Source organism: Mus pahari, chromosome 5 (genome assembly GCF_900095145.1).
Source record: "Mus pahari chromosome 5, PAHARI_EIJ_v1.1, whole genome shotgun sequence".
NCBI classification, from domain to species: Eukaryota; Metazoa; Chordata; class Mammalia; order Rodentia; family Muridae; genus Mus; species Mus pahari.
In genome coordinates this window covers 36,225,172-36,244,156 of record NC_034594.1, presented here as the reverse complement: position 1 = coordinate 36,244,156, position 18,985 = coordinate 36,225,172, and the positions used below count along the sequence as shown (strand labels likewise).

The window sequence follows — 18,985 nt, the reverse complement described above, 5'->3', positions numbered from 1 at the left end:
CTCCTCCTCCTCCTCCTCCTTCTCTTTTGTTTGTTTGTTTGTTTGTTTGTTTGTTTTCTGAGACAGGGTTTCTCTGTGAAGCCCTGGCTGTCCTGGAACACACTCTGTATGCGCCAATCACAGCTCCTGTTTGTAAGCATTTATGAAGATCTGAGAATTCTTTTTTGTTTGTTTGGTTGCTTTTTGTTTGCTTGGGTTTTCTCTGTGTAGCCCTGGCTGTCCTGGAACTCTCTCTAGACCAGGCTGGCCTTGAACTCAGAGACCTGCCTGCCTCTGCCCACACCCCGAATGCTGGAATTAAAGATGTGTACCACCATACCTGACTGCAGATCTGGGGATTCTTACAGATGGGAGTTATTATGTGCAAACTTAAAACAATATGCACTAATCATTTTTTGACACCTCCTTGTGACATTATTTTCACAAGCTCCTGTAGGTTTTCTTGATCTCTTATACTTGCACTTACTTACATGCATAATCATGACTAGATCTGTAGGTTTTTCTTTGTTTTAAAACAATGCCATTTAGCTATATCACAGGAAAGTCAACTCATTCAAGCGTAGTAAGTCTTTGAAAAAGAAAAAAAAACACTAAAAGTTTAGACAATTAGCTTTGGTTGAAGAATATATTCTATAGAGAGGTGATTCTCTTTCTCTTTTCTTTTTTAGTAGAAAAAGTGGGGATAAAAGTTTGCTTATTAAGTACTTGGAAACAATTTAAAAATTGAATTGACTGAATTACAAATAAGCACAAACAAACCTGTGAGTCACATGTTTACCTGAGACTGAGTGTTTGTGTCTGCGAAGTCTGCCTGCACACTGGAAGCAGTTCATGGTCTCTTTACATCTTCTTTCAATAAAGAAATTACACCAATAATTCCTGTCAGTGGGAAGCCTATTGGATTACCTTATCTAAAGGCTCATAGCCATTTGCTTGGTTTGGATTTAAGGCTCTGTACTTTAATGTTTAATTAATACAATGATTGGAAGATGCATGCCTTTAGAGAAGATTAAAACAATTTGTTTCCCTTGAACCTTATGCAGGAAAGGTGACGTGTAAACTAAATGAATTACATTCAAAGATTCAGTTAGAAATTAAAGAAGTTTGAAGTAAACTTTTGCCTTACTTGGGAGTTCATAGAAAAGTTAAACAAAAGTTTGTTTCTCTAGAAAAAGAAGGAAAAAAATAACTGTATGTGTATAATTATGATCCTAAGATAGGTTGGCTTCCTACTTCCTCAAAAACCAAAAAAAAAAAACAAAAAAACAAAGCCTTTGAAAATGTGCAAAACTTTTAGACAGGGAATAGCATGGTCAAATGCACCGTTACATTTCGATATGTAAATTTACTTCCACATATATTCTTTTAAAAAGTCATGTTAAGTTGTTAATGTAAGCAACCCCCCCCCTTTCTTCCATGTTCCCAGTTGATTGATTGTATTCGGATTCTGCATATGTGTCTCAGCCTGTTTCCCAGGACCTGCCAGTTCCTTTAAAGTCTCTGAGCCTTTGCAGTTTTTTCCTTCCTTCTTACACTGGCTTCTTTCTGTCTAAGCCGTACATCAACCTGTAAATGCTACTTTAATGACAAAAAAAAGTTATTTTCAAAAGGTTTCCCTGAGGTTACAGAGATGGCTCTTTAATCTCATGGCTAAAAGTTAAAAGCATGTATTCTTACAGAGGTCCCACGTTCTGTTCCTAAGACCCACATCGGGCAGCTCATGGCTGCTTGTAGCTTTAGATCTGTGGGGTGTGCTGCCTCTGATTTTTAAGTGCACTTGAGCTCACAGGCACATACCCTTACATACAGATACACATTTAAAGGGAATGGAAATAAACTTCAAAAATATTTTTCCTGCAAGTAAATAGTTTTGAGTTCTACCATGAAACCACCACAAACAGTGCCTGTTGAATTTACCTTTAATAAATTTATATTTATGTTTGGGGAGGCATCTTAGAACTTGATGTGTAGTTCAGGTAGCCTGAACTTGGAGTGATCTCCTTTCTCTGTGCCACCATCACACCCAGCTTCTTCTTCTTCTTCTTCTTCTTCTTTTTTTTTTGCATAATTATACCTAATATTTGGAAGCATAAGAAGTAAGACTAACTTACCAAGGGGCATTGGAATTTGCTTTGAAACACATTTTTGAGTTGATCACTATAAATAGTTAAAATTAGCAATGACCTGGCTGTTTCTGCCTCAGGTGTTTTCTTCAAACTTAACTTTGTTCTAGACAATAAAGTACAATAGTACTGAGAAATGAACCCAGGTCTGGAAGAAGTGCTCTTAACTGTTAGGTAAAGCCATGATCCCCCTTCCTGCAGACTGATCCTATGGGCTTGACTGTTAGGTAAAGCCATGATCCCCCTTCCTGCAGACTGATCCTATGCACTTGACTCGTGCATCTGTGAAACACTCTCTTTGTTCACTCATTTAAGCTTATCCTTTAAACCTTTAATAATTTGCAATAACCTGGAGCAGGAAAGACTCTTATTTAAGGACTAATCAAGGTGATGTTATTAATCTTGGGATTATTAAAATATCTGTTTTTAAAAGAAGATAGCAAGTAAGGAAGCAACATATCTATGGTAGCATTTTCTTGAACTTCCCACCACAGTTGAAGTGCTGGCTATCAAAGTCTTATTCACTCTCTGCATGGTCAATAGGCACTCTGCCTTTAGGTGTATCCCTGGTGCATTTCTAACACAGAATCAGAACGTAACCAGCCTTTGGCAGGAGACATTGCCCTTGCCATTTCCTGATAACTATGTACTATGCTCTTAGCCATGCGCTGTAGTAAGTTAGAGGAGTTGGTGTTTTATTACTAAGGCTGCAGACAGAGGGAGATCACAGGCCTTAGGAATGTCTTGGACTTTGGTGTTGGTACTGGCTGGCGGGTCTTTCTCTTGCTAGTCTAGGAAATGCTTACTTTTTACAAATTTAAACAAGCTGAAGTGGCAAATATTTTCACTTTCTTATCTTTTATGAAAAAAAATCTATGACTACAACCCAGTGGTTCTCAACCTTCCTAATGCTGCAAGCCTTTTGATGCAGTTCTTTATGTTGTGATAACCCCAACCATAAAATTACTTTCATTGTTACCTCATAACTCCAATTTTGTTACTGTTATGAATCATAATGTAAATATTTTTGGAGATAGAGGCTTGTCAAAGGGGCTACGGCCCACAGATTAAGAATGACTGCTTAGCCAGGCATGGTGGTGCACGCCTTTAATCCCAGCACTCAGGAGGCAGAGGCAGGCGGATCTCTGAGTTCAAGGCCAGCCTGATCTACAGAGTGAGTTCCAGGACAGCCAGGGCTACACAGATAAATCTTGCCTTGTAAAAAAAAAAAGAAAACCAACCAACCAACCAACCAACAAACAAACAGACTAAAAAATGACTGCTTAAATGTAAATAAATAAAATATCTAAAAAAAAAAATGAATGACAGCTTAACCCCTTTACCATAAGAATAACTCACTTTTGCTTTGGGGTTTTTCAGACTTGTATGAAAAATATTTGTATCATCAGTGTACCAAAAATATAAAAATTAAGTACTCTATGTAGTTGCAATAAATTATAATCATGAAAATATATGATTGTAATGGTGAATTTTTCTTTTTCTCTCAACAGTGGAAAGAGTGGAGCGAGAGAACCTTTCAGACTATTGTGTTCTGGGCCAGCGGCCAATGCATTTACCAAATATGAACCAGCTGGCATCCCTGGGCAAAACCAACGAACAGTCTCCTCATAGCCAAATCCACCACAGTACTCCAATCCGAAACCAAGTGCCCGCACTACAGCCCATCATGAGCCCTGGTCTTCTCTCACCGCAGCTCAGTCCTCAGCTTGTCAGGCAGCAAATAGCCATGGCCCATCTGATAAACCAACAGATAGCCGTTAGCCGACTCCTGGCTCACCAGCATCCTCAAGCCATCAACCAGCAATTCTTGAACCATCCACCCATTCCCAGAGCAGTTAAGCCAGAGCCAACAAACTCCTCTGTGGAAGTCTCTCCTGACATCTACCAGCAAGTTAGAGATGAGTTGAAGAGGGCTAGTGTGTCTCAAGCTGTCTTCGCAAGAGTGGCATTCAACCGCACACAGGTAGGATTAACAACATTCTCTCTGGGGACTAAGAGTCAGAGTAGGGAAGAAACATGACCTGTATTCATTTCTCTATAATTTCTTCAAAATGTTTTATGTGATGAGGAAATGGCTGTCAAGCATGAGGGCCTGAGTCCAGATCCCAGCACCCACGTCAGAACCTGGGCACTGGGCTCACAGATTTAAGCCTAGTGAGAGAAAGGTGGCAGGGAGAGATGAATGGGAATCTGCTGCTCTCTGATCAATAAGTCTACCCACCCTGTGAGCTCCAGGGTCAGCGAAAAGACCCCGCCTCACAGTAAACACACACACACACACATACACACACACACACACACACACACACACATACACACACACACACAAACAAACAAATAAATGGAGTATAGAGCCATAAGGATGACCCACAAATGTCAAGGTCTTGCCTCCACAAGCATATACAGCTGTCACACATATATCATACACACCCATGCATGCACATCCCTAATACATATATCATACACACCCATGCATGTGCACCCATCATACATACATCATACACACCCATGCATGTGCACCCCTCATATACATCTCATACACATACAGGTACCATAGTATACAGGAAAAATTTCAGAACACACATAATTGAATAATAGTCTTCCATCATGATACAAAGTCACCACTCATCTCTACAAAATCTTAGTTAATTAATTTCAGTATCCCAGAAGCTACCACCCAGCTCAGCACCAAGAATTCTCCCACTGATTGGCTGGGTGTTGGTGCATGCTCACCCTTTGTGATTCCCTGGATGGCCCCTTGACTGTGAATTTTGTGATATCACCACTACCCTTTAAAAAAATATTTGAGACTACTTGTAAAATTATTTATATATGTTCAAATAACTTGTTTTTAAATATTTTTAAACATTATGAAAGTATTTCTATAAACCTTTTAAGATGTGCAAGTAAGATTTAAGCTGTTAACATAGAGATTACTTATTTTTAACATTTTGAAAGAATTACACTTGACTATAATGTTAATTATAGAGGTGAACAGTTCCTTCACATATGTGTTGTCTTACTGAGTGTGACTTGTTTGATTTTTTTTTTCTATTTGTGCGTCTTCGTGAGTGTACATCAGAAAAGAGTGTTGTTAAAATAAGGGTCTCAGTGCTCATCCCAGAGTTTCTGATTTAGAAAATGGGGACAAGACGTAAAGAATCTTATTCTAACAAGGTGGTGATGTCCAGGGTGGAGGGGTACATTCTACAAACCACATGTCATCTCTTATGAGGGACCATCAAGTAAAGGGTCTGAGCCCTGGAGGACTGGTGGCTTCAGCAGTGAGCAGAGGGTAGCAGAGAGCTGTACTGAATTATGAAGTGTGGTGGGTACTGTAGGAGAGCACATGCAGTGATGTGGTGGGCCCCGGAAACTGGGGCTGAGGGACACTCGCACTAGGATGGGCAGGGCCCGTCTTCAGAAACACAGCGGAGTGGAGCTTCAAGACCCTACTGCACCTAAGGTAGCGAAATAGAAGAGGCTCTGGTGAAAACTGGAAAAAATGTGAATATTAGGTTCCTGGGGAAAGCAGGATGTGAAGGTTAATAAAGTTTAATAAAGACCAAGAAGTATATTTAAGCTAATGGAAATCATAAGGAAAATATTGAGTTAAAAACTGTAAGACTGATTGGTAGTTGATAATAAAATTAAAGATATTGGTGGGAGATCATTGGTTCAGAAAAAGATATTGTAAGAACTTGCTAAACATTTTGAACTTTAAGCACTGGAAATGTGTAAGGTCTCATGTGGAAATGTGCTCTGACTCACCAAACAGAATTTGATCATAGGGAGGTTTTTGCTTTTTTTTTTTTTTTTTTTCTTATGGAAGCTGGGTAGCACTTCCAGTTAGGAGGCTGCCAAGAGAGACCCGCTGAAATGTGAGGAAGGGTGGACAGAGGCTGGAGGCAGCAGAGTCATCATGGAAGTGTGTCATTGGATAAGGAATGAAGCAGTAATGATGGCCTCAGGGTGAGCCTGGTGTCTGAAAGCAGAGTAGAGAGATGCTGCAGAGAAGCCGAGTAAGGAGGGCCACAGGGCTTTCAAGGATTCTAGTTGTTTTTATTTTGAATATTGGCAAATTTCTTACAAAGATTGACAAAGAATATTGAACCTATAAGTCTGGCACTAAACACAGTGGGTAGGGAGAGAGTGGGATATTAGAAATGTGGTACAGACAGCCTGGGATTTAAACTAGGGCACACAAAGGCAGTGTGGTGCAATGGTTTCAAAAGAAGCCATTGTAGTTTCTTGTGTATGGACACTTGGTTCCCAGGGAGTGGAACTGTTTGGGGAGGTCGTGGGACCTTTAGAAGATGGAGTCCTGCTAGCAGAAATATGTCACTGGGGTGGACATGGAAAGTTTAAAGCTTCCTGTTTTCCTGTCTCTGCTTAACCATGTGTCTTAATTCCTGCTCCTGCAGGAATCTCAGACCTTCCCGGCTATTATGGACTTACACCTGCCAAGGACCAGCCTCCGCTAGGCCTGGGTTCCTGAGAGGAGGGGTGTCTGGAAGCAGCAAAACAAATGACTTGAAGTCAAACCAAGGGTTACAAGCTGATGGCCTATGTTCTGCCCACCTTGTTTCCCTAGACAGCTCTGTGTAGAGAGCTCTTGGCTCTGTAGTTTTCTAGCTTTCTGCTTGAGACATCTCTCGCTGGTTGAGACAGTGCTCTCTGCTAGTAAAAATTCTAAAAGCTCTCTGGATAGCTCATGGGTCCTCTGACTAGAGTCAGAAAAGTTGCTATAAAAATTTCTTGGATTTTTCAACCAAGTCAGAAATCCCGTTAGAAAAGTTCTAAAAGTAATTCTTGGGTTTTCCAATTAAAATCGGAAAACAAGAAAAAATTCTAAAAGAGCCGTGTTCGCTCTTTAGACAGCCTTCTCTGGATGCCTGCTGCAAAACATTCTAAAAGACGTGTGTTAGCTCTGTAAGTAAGGTCAGAAATCCTGTTAGAAAATGTTGTAAAAGCTATGAAAAACTGTAAAAAAAATCCAACCAAAATCAGAACTCTTGTTAGAAAAAAATTCTTGAAGAGCTGTGTTCACTCTCCAGAGATCTCCAGACAGCTCAGCTCTCCCTAGCAAACATTCTAGAGGAGATCTAACTGCTACTGCTCTCTGTGAGCTCCTCTCTCTCTCTCTCTCTCTCTCTCTCTCTCTCTCTCTCTCTCTCTCTCTTTTAATTTATTTGTTATATGTAAATACACTGTAGCTGGGCGTCAGGTCTCATTACTAGATGGTTGTGAGCCACCATGTGGTTGCTGGAATTTGAACTCTGGACCTTTGGAAGAGCAGTCAGTGCTCTTAACCACTGAGCCATCTCTCCAGCCCCTGTAAGCTCTTCTCATGCAGACCATTTGTTTTATTTCCAAATCAAATCAGTTGTTTATTCCAGGTTCCTCTTCACAGGAATCAGCATTCCATGACCCTAGTCCCTGATTCTTAGGAAGAGACAGCAAGCACATTCTTTTTAACATTGCAAAAGAATTCAGATATCTACCTGTCTTTGTAAATTTAGCTGTGTGGAACCTTGTCCTAAGATTACCATTCCAACCATGCTTAGATCTAAGTTCTATCCTAGGCTGACCTTGAACTCAGGAATCTACTGCCCTTGTATCTGCTTATCTTTGTATCTTTCTGACCAGCTGTCTAATAAAGCAGTTGCCTCTGCTTTTCTAGGTCTGTATTTTGCATAGTTGAGAACTTACATAGTTTTGAATAGCTGCATTTAGAGTTCTTTCCTAAAGCCTAAGGGGTTGCCCTGAAGGTCACCCTGCACCCTTTTGCTGGGAGGAAGACACACCCTTGCCTCCCAGACTTTTTTTTTTCTTTCTGGTTTTTCGAGACAGGGTTTCTCTGTGTAGCCCTGGCTGTCCTGGAACTCACTATGTAGACCAGGCTGGCCCTGAACTCAGAAATCCTGAGTGCTGGGATGAAAGCTTTGCATGTGCCACCACTGCCCTGCACCTCCCAGACTCTTGCTGTCTTTGATTTTCATGGAGTCATTAACCTTGACAGAGAGGACATTCCTTGTTGTAGGAACATTAAAATATGTACACTAGTATGTAAACAAGCCTTATGCCCACAGCAGCCATCAACACTTATGGAGCCCCACACCCTCTGGCTCTGTTTCAGGGTCAGCAAACCATGCCATATTGTCCCTTCCATAGCCAAGTCAGACTCCAACAAACCAATGAACTCTTAGGACACATCACCGCAATGGAAAAGGAGCTAATGCAGGTAGAAAGCTTTCCCACCTTCCAAACCATGGTAACAGAATACATGCCCAGAGGTCAGTGTCCATGGAGTAGTAGGGAGAGAATAGCCAAAGTGCAGAGCCTCTAGAAGATTCCACATGGATGGAAAGCCACGGTATGTGGAGAAAGAGAGGCTGGACATTATGCCACGAGATTTAGCATGATGTCTACTGGCTGGGAGATGTCCTTATCACATTTCAGAGTGCAGCTCCTTATAGTGCTGATGACAAGTACTAGCACTTCAGAATTACGGAGTGATTAATTGCTCAGGATGCAAAACTGAGTGGCAAAAAGGCAACCAGGAGCAGATGAGGAGCTCGAATGTGATTGGGAGTCAGCTTAAGTTAGGTGCTTTGAAGCCACAGATCAGATTAAGCAACGTGAAGCAGGAAGCAGTCAGAGTCATTGATGGTGATTGGGCAAAGAAGAGGCCCTGGGGCTCCTGGGGTTTGGTATTTATGTGTTAGATGTAGAAGGACCAGAGAGGTGGAATCCTGCTCCCTTGGCTCTTAGCTACCTTTTACATTGTATTAATGACAGAGCCCATTCCCACCACGTGAAAAACGCATTCAACACAAGTTGCATGCATCTTCTTGTGACTTAAAAGACCCAGGCAACATTTGCATGTCCTTTGGAAAAAAATCTGTTGACCACTACTGAAAATATCAAGTGAAGGGATCTATCTTCTGCACTTCTATATGCAAGCGTGTTCTGTATCATCCATGTGTATGAATAGACTTTTCATGCCTAGTCAACATTTTAGTGCCTAGTTATGTGCACAGCTCTCTCTCTCTCTCTCTCTCTCTCTCTCTCTCTCTCTCTCTCTCTCTCTCTCTCTCTCTGGCTAAGGGTAAACTTCAAAGCATGGTTGTGCTACTTAGATTTTTGAAGTGACTACAGTATATATTTCACCCAAACAGCATTGAAGCATGAGGACAGACTCTCCAGTGAGTCAGGACGAAAGACAGTCTTGCTGAGAGGATACACTGTGCCACTAGGCTCCTGGAGGTCTGTCTTCTCCTGAGGAATCCTTTATGTCTCTGTGTGGATTAAAGATTTTTTTCTTTGGCATTGCCACCTTTGAAGTGCCAAGTTACAAAAATGTCTAACTGAAGCACAGAACACATTTTATTTTTTTTTTCTTCTGCCATTAAGTTTGTAAGATGGCTATACCCAGAAAGAAACATTCACTTCCACTCAGCATGAGCTGGAGTTCATGGGCCAGCCTTGAAGATATCAAATGGAAACTACATAGGAATGTATGAGTATTTCCTTTTTAAATTCTGCTTTCAATTTGGGAAAGCTTTTCATCCCTCTGGGATCATAACCTGTTGTGTATAAGCCCAGTCTAATCAAGGTAGATGGTATTGACAGAATGACATAGTTTGAACTTGCCCAGGAGGTCAGCAGGCAGATTGTTTTTGCTGTGTGTGCTGGTCTCACTAACAGCACAGACGGGCAGCTGACTTTACCAGCTGTATTGTTAAATGGGAAATACAGTGTAGTGTACCCCCATGAAACCAGCCCATGGATTTTCCAAATGCTCAGGCCTTTTTGAGTGGAATCAGACATTTCTGTAACTTGCCAGGTAAAATTCATATTAAAAATGGTTAAATTACATATTTTCTTCTAGAAAGAATAGTTATACGTAACCATTTCTTGTTGATAGGCGTCCAAAGCCATCTTGTCCTCAGTTGCTCTTTTTCAAGAACTAATTGTTGTCTCTAGGACTTATTTGTTATTAGTGCTAATAAAAACTGGTATGCCACATGATAGGTAGTGTCCCTGGATTTCGGCTTGAAGATTTAACAAGAAGTCTCACTAGTGTGTGTATGTGTAGGTGTGCAGAAATTAAAATCACCTGCAAACATTCATCAATCCAGCATGAATATAAACATAGAAACCTTGTCTGCTTGCCTTTAAGATTTCCAGATGAAAACCTCATGCTTACAGTAAACAGTATCTGAAAAAAAAAATGCATGTTATTTAAAGAGACTATTCATTACCCTAGATTTGCGAGCCGTATATCATTTGATTATGTAAAAATGACATCATTAGGGTCCATATTTTCAAGAGTTTTTTTATTATTTATTTTTGGTTTTTTCTAGGTTAATGTGTAGTGATGGGTTTACTATGGCATCTTCATACATAAATGCTGTTATATTATGGTAGTTTGTTCTCATTGTTCCCCTTCCCCGCTGTCTTCCTGTGGCCTTTGCCCTTGCTGACCTCTACTGGTTTTTAATGCATCTTAATTTTGATTGATGTTGTCTTAGTTTGGGTTTTACTGCAGTGAACAGACACCATGACCAAGGAAACTCTTATAAGGACAACATTTTATTGAGGCTGGCTTACAGGTTCAGAGGTTCAGTCCATTATCATCAAGGCAGGAGCATGGCAGCATCCAAGCAGGCAATATGTAGAAGAAGCTGGGAGTTCTACATCTTCAACTGAACACAGCTAGGGGAAGGCTGGCTTCTAGGCAGCTAGGAGGAGGGCCTCACTGCCTACCCTCACAGTGACACACTTCCTCCAACAAGGCTACACTTACGAGCTCCACTCCCTGGGCCATATTCAAATCACCACAGATGTCTTTTAAAGTCATTTGTGTATGTGTCTGTCAGTACCTTGTGGGTCATGCTCAGGGCTCTGGTTTTGGAAATGGATAAACTTTTGGTGTCATCTTGTACTGTTACTTGCTATTGTTTTTTATTTTTATATTTTTCTTCTTGTTTAGTAACAAGACATGTGTCATTCAAACTAAGAACATACAAATTGAGTGCTTGTTTTTTCTGCACAAGGGATTTAGCATATTAATGCCTGTAGTGCCAGGATGTGAACTCGCCAGTGTGGTGTGAGGCTAATACAGTTCTGTACATAGTGTATTTGTATCATTGCACTTGCATAACTCTTTTGGAAAGACTGGCTAGCCCTGCTTATCATGCTATTTTGTAGCAAAAGGGACCAAAGGAGAACAGTGAGGCGGCAACCATAGCAGTTTTCTTACCTGTCCATTTTAAGCAATCTCTCTTACGTCCTGTGGAGCCACAGAGGCAGGCACACACCCTTGCTTTGTGTGTGCTGCTTCACATCCATCCTTATACTTCTGATGTGGGCTCTTCGTTTTAAGGACTAGGTGTTGATAAAGAGCTGGAAAAGGGACTGTGTGAGAGGAGCCACACAGTGACAGCCCCTGCCCCGTGGAAGAGACTGCTCTGATACACATAATCAGCTTGAAGCTCCCACATGGTCAAGATGTTTACCCCTCCTTCATTGTCCCTTGGAAGATTTTATTAACCAACCTCTTGCATAGGAATTTCTATGTCAGGATTGCAGGCCCATGCCTTTTCTATGGCACTGACATTTGCTCATGCCATAAGAGGGTAAAGCATAGCATCTGATCGGTACCCATTCATCCCGCACAGCAACTGCAGATGCTGTGTCAGGCTGGAATAGCCTGCCTCTGCTACTTACCTAGTATCACCATAGTATTTTAAACTTGAAACCCTGTAGCACTTCAGTCCACTGAGTGGAAAGTAGTAGTATTGAGACTGACATGAAGATACTGAGTGGAAGTGGGGGGGGGAGAGACAGGGTGGGGGTGGGAGGAGAGATTGAGATTAGGAATGAGAGAATGTGCATGTGTGTAGGAATGAGATTCAGGAGAGAAACGGGATTTGAGGCCTTAAAAACTGTACCACCATTGCCTTGTGAGAAGGACCTCATTGGTGTCAGCTGTGGCATGCTGGTAACATGAGGTTGGAGCAGCTGTGCTCCCTGGCCCTGCCCCTCCCTACTGCTCGGTCCCAGATGCAGATGGTGTCTATTTAGTCGCCATTTCTGTCAGGTTTTCATTTCTGTTCACGTGTTTCTTCTGCAACAGCATCCTGAATTCATCTTTAGTTGGCACCTTTCTCTCATTAGGTCTGAACATGAAGTAAGTCATTTGGCTATTTACCCCATTTATGTCTTTGCATCTTTAAATGTGAGTTTGAATCTTAATTTTGAGCATTCTGTTATCTTGTTAAAGAATAGACATGAAAGCATCGATCAGAGGCTCATGTAGAATGGAAGGCTCCTGGAAATGTTTTAAGGCTTAATATTACTGGTGTCCACTGACCTATAATAAGTAATGTTTCATAAAATATGTACAGTGAGTTTTACTTAATAGATAAACTATTCTCTAATTTATTTAAAAATCCAATGACCTACATATTCATATGTTCAGAAGTCCCCATTTACCAACATCGCGTCTCCTCTGAGACCTTCCGTCTGAGCAAATCTGTTAAATGAAGTAGAGGAATCTTTGATCCAAACTAGGGTAAATCCAGTGGAATGGATGCAGTGGCACATGTGAACAGGAAGACCAGCATGCCAGCAGAGGGAACTTAGAGCTGGCCCTGAGCACAGGGTCTGTCCCCACAGGCCAGCAGTAAGACAGACACTTTTGAGAATGAGACTTATGTCAGTTGTTCATGTTCAGCTTCTTTTCCTCTAGGAGATGGGTCAGGTAAGATTTGCTGAACTGATTCTTAGAAACATATCTTTTACTCTCCTCGAGACTGAGTTGCATGTACAGGGCCTCCTGCCTGGAGGCAAGAGAATTGGGGCAGTTCTATCAGAGCTGTGCCCAGGATAACCCTGCTGTTGCATTGTCTGAAGCCAATGTCCCGTGTTTGAAAAAACAAAACAAAACAAAACAACAACAACAACAAAAAACATATCTTTTTGTAGAAGAATAGGTGCTTTAGAATAGCTTAGAGGGTTTCTGATTTGGTGACTTGCTACTTCAGTTTAATGACAATCCATGCCGTTTAGCAGAGGTCTCTCTGGAGCAGTAGTGCACATGCCCTGGTCTTATCTGATGGAGAACAGGACCCTGAAAATTCAGTGGGGTCTCACTTGATTGACATGTCCTCATTTGACTACTTTTTAGTTTTTATGAGACACACACACACACACACACACACAAAATCCCTACAGTTTACTCATCAAAGCCACATCATTTGAAGAAACTTAAGACCAGGGTCATAAATACAATTTAATGAAGTCACTCAGCAACTGGAGAATGTTTTCAGCAGATTGGAAAATTAGATTGAATGATGTATCAGAAAATTTGGCAGGAAGGCCAGCTGCTGAAAATGCAAACACCGTGTATGAAACAGTGTGGATTTTGATTTAAGCTTTATTTACACAGTGTTTGGAATATATGCATGGCCCTAACTGCTCCGGTTAAAATTTCTAAGAACTTGCTAAACATCAGAATCTGAAACAACACAGTCAGAAAGAAAGAGATATGTAACAACTACAGAAAAAAATCATAGCTTAATTCTCAGTTGTCTTAGTGTGAGTCCCTTTTGGAGTCATAGTTTGATTTACACATCCTGTTAGCCAGAGATGGGAATAATTTAATTGTCCATTGCAGTTTATATTTGTATAAAACGTTACCTCTAAGATACTCATACTCACTGTCGGCTGACACAGTGTCAGTCGGGATGATTTCTCAGTTGAGATCCAGGCTCTTTGCAAGTCGTGGACCACAATGTAAATCTAGGGTCTTGACTCCATGGTCCAGTGAGCTGGTTATAAAATAACAAGGAGACATGTGAGAAAGAGGAAGTCCACTCCCTGAAAGGTGGGCTGTAAGTATAAAGTGCTGCATATCAGGCATGAACATGTTATTGAATTTTTGATATACCCTCTTTTGATTTCAGAACATTAAATTAATAAAATAGGGAGCGATGACCTTGCTTACTTCATAAAATAATCTTTCATTTCAAAATCACTGGCTTGAATTCTCAGATTTAAAGATTATAATAATATTAATATCTCCCAAGATAGCAGTGTCTCAAAGTTATTGGATAGCACGAGGGGGTGGCTTACTAGATAGCAATCTTATTTCAGCACCTCCCTCACAAATAAGGGATTATTGTTAATTAGTGCCTTTTAGGCAGGTTCAGCCAAAAAGCATGTAGTTAGGCCAAGGACTAAACTGCACAGGCTCAGAGTTGCTCTGTCTATGCCTCTGGTAAAGGAGAGGCTGATTCGGCAAGTAGAAAACTACACAGCTCAACCTCCCTCCCCAGTCTACCTGAAATAGGAAATGTAGGTAACAGAAGATGGAGAGATTAATTTTCTTCTCCCTCTTTCACAAAACAGAGACTCAGAGTGAGCCAGTGTGATGCCAGCTGTGCTGTGTGGTCCTCCTATTCCTAAATGATGGCCTTACCAGTTAGTCGGGAGACGCATAGCAGATCTAACGTTTTCATGACTTAGAAGTAGAATTATGTTGTCTTTCACTATTGTCTACCACATACTGGTCCATTCATTTCACACAGGGAAGGAATCTCCATCTTCAGTATTTGTATCTGCCTCTCCTGGATTTCTGGTGCGAGCATCTACTGTTGTATTCTTTTAAGGCCTAGGCCATATTTTACAGTTTTGTAAAAATTTCACAGAGGAAATGGAAACACTACCTTTAGTTCTCATTATTTACAGATTTCATCATTGTTTAGTTAATAAACATAAAAACAGTATATTCAAGGAGTGTTCCTTTTGTGGCCATTAACTGAAATGAGGACCTTGGCTAGGGTTATATGCATGTTTGTTCCAATAAAGTGAATTAAGGTTTAGAGCCCAGAAATGCTGTGATGTAAATACAACTGTAGTCATTTGAAATCATTTGGGCTTTTCCAAGAAATTTCAATCTCTCTGTAATTTTTGTGCCCAAAATGATCACTATAGACTATGGCATCTACTTGTGACCTTCTCTTACCTATCACCATGCCCACCTGGAGTACTTTGTAAGTCATGGTTGGTAGACGTGTGCTTGTGTGTAGCTCTATGTACTGCTATAGCAAAATCTTCATCAAAGGGGGAAAAAGGCCTTATAAAACTATATTTATACTATAATTAAAGCAATTTGGTATTTTCCAATTTCTAGAATTCCAATTCATTATAAAAATTGGGTTTGATCTATGAAATTAACTTTATGATCTACTAATATCTATGACCCATTTGAAATGATATAAATGAAAGCTTATTTTTAATTATTTTATATGTTACATAGGGAAAGAATTTACTTAACTTTTTGAAGTATACAGTTTATATCTTGGTGATTGCAGTGTCTCATATAGCTCAAGCTGCCCATGAACATTCCAGGCCTCTGTCCATGGCCTCGAACTCTTCATCCTCCTGTTTTTACCTCCCAAGTTCCAGAATTGCAGGCTTGTGCCATTGTGTCCAACAATAATTACTATCTTAATTTCAGCTTACTGGAAAACACACATAGTCATTCCATTTTATATGAGCATTACCCTTCTTTATATTTTCCTCTATCCCAAATAATTTTAATTATCTCACTTCCTGAAAGTTACTGTTTATATTTTTGCCTTATGTGTGATAAGATATTTAGCGAGGTATAACTGACATGCTTTGAATATTCAAAGCTTTGAATTCAAAATAACTATATTTCAACATGTTTTACTCGCTTTCACATTTTACAGCTCCTTATTCTGTATTTAAAAGCTATGCTAGGCATTACATGCTAGCTACCATTTAGTGAATCCTGGGTTCATATCTGTATTCATATTAGTGCTGTGAGGGAAGTAGAATTCCTTCGGTTTTACAGGTGAGAAAATCTGCCCTAGAGACAGTGATTGATCGGTGTCTAATTCCAGTCCAGTTTTGAGCTCAGAAAGCCTGAATTCAAGCGATCATACCTGCTTCATTCTCAGGCATCTCTGCCATCATGGAGCAGGGTTTGAAATACACACCCCTTCCTCAAGGTGGTACAGGCAGTAAATGCAAACCAGTAACCCTGTTATGGCATATAAGTGCCACAGTCCCCCATGAAGTAGGCAAGAAGAGGTGCTTTTGACCCTGGAGGTGATGGGAGTTAACGTGGAGATCTTACAGCAGGAAGGAACACAGCACTGTGGACAGCTCATGCTGTCCTTGCCTCTAAAAGCATCTAATGCATTTCAGATAGAAATACTCAGGAATTGTACTTTTTGTTTTGCTTTGTGTTTGGGAAGCACTAATTTTGCTAATGTTGTAATAAAAGAGCCAAACTAGTAAATGTAGGGAATGGGTTATCAATAGTCATTTCATAGAACATTCATGGAAATGAGGGACAACCAGGGTCTAGAACTTTATGGATGAGATAGCCCTTGTGCCTGCTACTTGCGGTATGTGTAGAAGCTCCGTCTGTGCCCAGAGCTGAGTGCATCACTGACAGAGCGTTTCCAAAGGCAACCTGTTCTTTCCTCTGCTTTTGCTTTTTGGTGCTAGTGTGTTTTGAAAATGTCGGCTTTGAATGTACATGTATGGCCTTGGCGTGGTGCTTATCATTTCCTAAAGACAAGACAGAGCAAAGGGTTAGGAAGAGTGACCTCAGACTGGTCATCAAATATGTCTGCCATTGCATAGATTCTGTATGTTAAAAATGGCAACCACTACAAGAACTGGACTGAGGGTGTTCCTCTATTGGGCATGCCAGCCTGTGGCTTGGACAGGAATGTTGTATTCAAGACAGCACAGGCTCTTTTGGTCTTCAGAATGTTTAAGAATGTCCTGCTGTACACATTTATCTTGTATTGCATGTGTAATATTGATATGCCAGGTACCATGGTCAGGCTTTGTTGAATGCACCAGGGAGGGGCTTCTCATGACACAAGTATTTCATTATAAATTGCAAACTTAAGGTGTATGCTGTAGTTGTTCCAAAGTGAGATTTGCATGAGGCAAAGTGTCACTGTCAGTAGGTTGAGTAAAATGATCTTGAGTGCTTCAGGAGACAGACTTTCAATATGTGGCCTGCTCCGGCCTGCTATAGACTCTTTCTCTACCCAAGATAAGACTCCCTCCCAGAACTGTAATGAATAAGTGTTTTCTTAAAGGTCTATATTCTCCATATCACTAGCTCATCACCAAGCACAAAATATAGAGAATCAGCCCACAGTGACTTTATCTGATGGGAGACAGTTTTATAGTGGCCAATGTAAAGGAAAGTGAGAGGTATAAATGTGAGACTGAATTAGTCCTGTGCACCTCAGTCCAAAGGCGGGCTGTCCGTGTGCATGCACCTTTGCAGTGCTTTGAATGGTATATCTCTGGTCTTTAGGAAATACTTTTATAAGTGCATTCTTATTTGCAGAGTACATTAATTCCCTGTAGGTGTTGAATTCTCTCTAACACATCATACAAAATATGACATGCATAGGCTGTCTTTCTCAATAAAGAAATTTTGTAATACAAGAGAAATTTTATTAAACTAATGCAATAACGACATCTTCTTTGAGGATTTAGCACATCATTTTTAATAATAAAAATCAAATTGCCATTGTTGTGCCCAGTATAGGTTTTATTCAAATCAGACTAAGTACTTTGGCTTCATGGCTCAGCAGAGCTCTGGGAGTTGGGGGTGGGGTGAATATTTTTAGCATTACACAAATGACTTTCAACATCCAGAATCATAGTACAGTTGTAGGTTATGGAAAAGCTGTTATATCTGTAAACAGAGGGAGAAATGCTTCAGGAGAAGGAAATGAGGTAAGGAGGACAGCTTCATCAGGAAGGCCAGCTTTTAAATGGTGGATGCCAATAGGAGCCGCCTACATGCCCCTAAGGAACCTCTGATGTGTTAAGAGTTTGCTATGTAGGGTCAGACTAGGAATTTGACTTTACCTGGCTTCTTAAGAGGGCACTGATGGTAACTGGTTGTAAAATAATAATAATAATAATAATAATAATAATAATAACAACAACAATAATTTCTCTTGTTACCTGAGCATGGACATCAGAACTGAATGAGAATTAAAGCTGATATAAGCCTGCAAAAAGGATAGTGGAATATGAGCAATACAAGGAGCGGGCCTTCTCTCCCTGTTTGTATTCAAGGAGTGGTCATAAGCAGGCCGTACCCCCAGGTACATGGAGGAGTGGCCCAAGTCCCTGACTAAGTCTCCTCTGTCCCTGCCTTGCTGTCGTGTTAGTCTGGAAAATGGAAATAAGCCTACAGATTGGTTTGGGGGTTTTGTTTGTTTATTTGTTTTCTTTTTTGCCTTCAGATATTTCAAAATCTTGCTATTGGTTATGACATCACCTGCTTCAAACAATATGCCATTGTAAACACATACTTTCAGAATCACTGTGATATATTTTTGAATCATACATTTTTCCTAAGAGATGTCACTTGATTTCTGGAAGGTTTTGCCATTAAATACCCTGTGAAATGTATTTGCCCATCTCAGAGTTAATGAGTAAAGCATGCTGTGAGGAAATAGGGCGTGTGTTTTCTGACACCCGCAGTCTCTGTGTTCCTAAGTAGTACGGCCTGGGTGGATTTCCTTGGAGCAGAGGTCAGCACCACACACAGAGGGTAATGTGACCTCTCATATCTGCCCTTGCCAGATTGGACCCCAGACTTTGAGCCTCTTTGCTGTATGGCCAGTGAATTGCTTTTTTGGATTGATTTCCCTCTATTTGTTGGAATAATACATAAACACCACAAGTTGCCTTTTTTGTCTCCCATTTCTTTCTTTCTTTCTTTTTTTTTTTTTTTTTTTTTTTTGGTTTTT

General features: G+C 40.5%; 1 protein-coding gene across 5 annotated transcripts in view; it reads left to right on the top strand.

Moving 5' to 3' along the window:
- Satb2 (SATB homeobox 2) overlaps positions 1 to 18,985 on the top strand; it is a 179,284-nt gene that overhangs the window by 102,015 nt on the left and 58,284 nt on the right. For all 5 annotated transcript variants that reach the window (XM_021197607.2, XM_029538578.1, XM_021197606.2 and 2 more), the window contains one exon: positions 3,635 to 4,107. In XM_021197607.2, the coding sequence (XP_021053266.1) occupies positions 3,635 to 4,107 (473 nt within the window). The remainder of the gene's footprint in view (positions 1 to 3,634; positions 4,108 to 18,985) is intronic.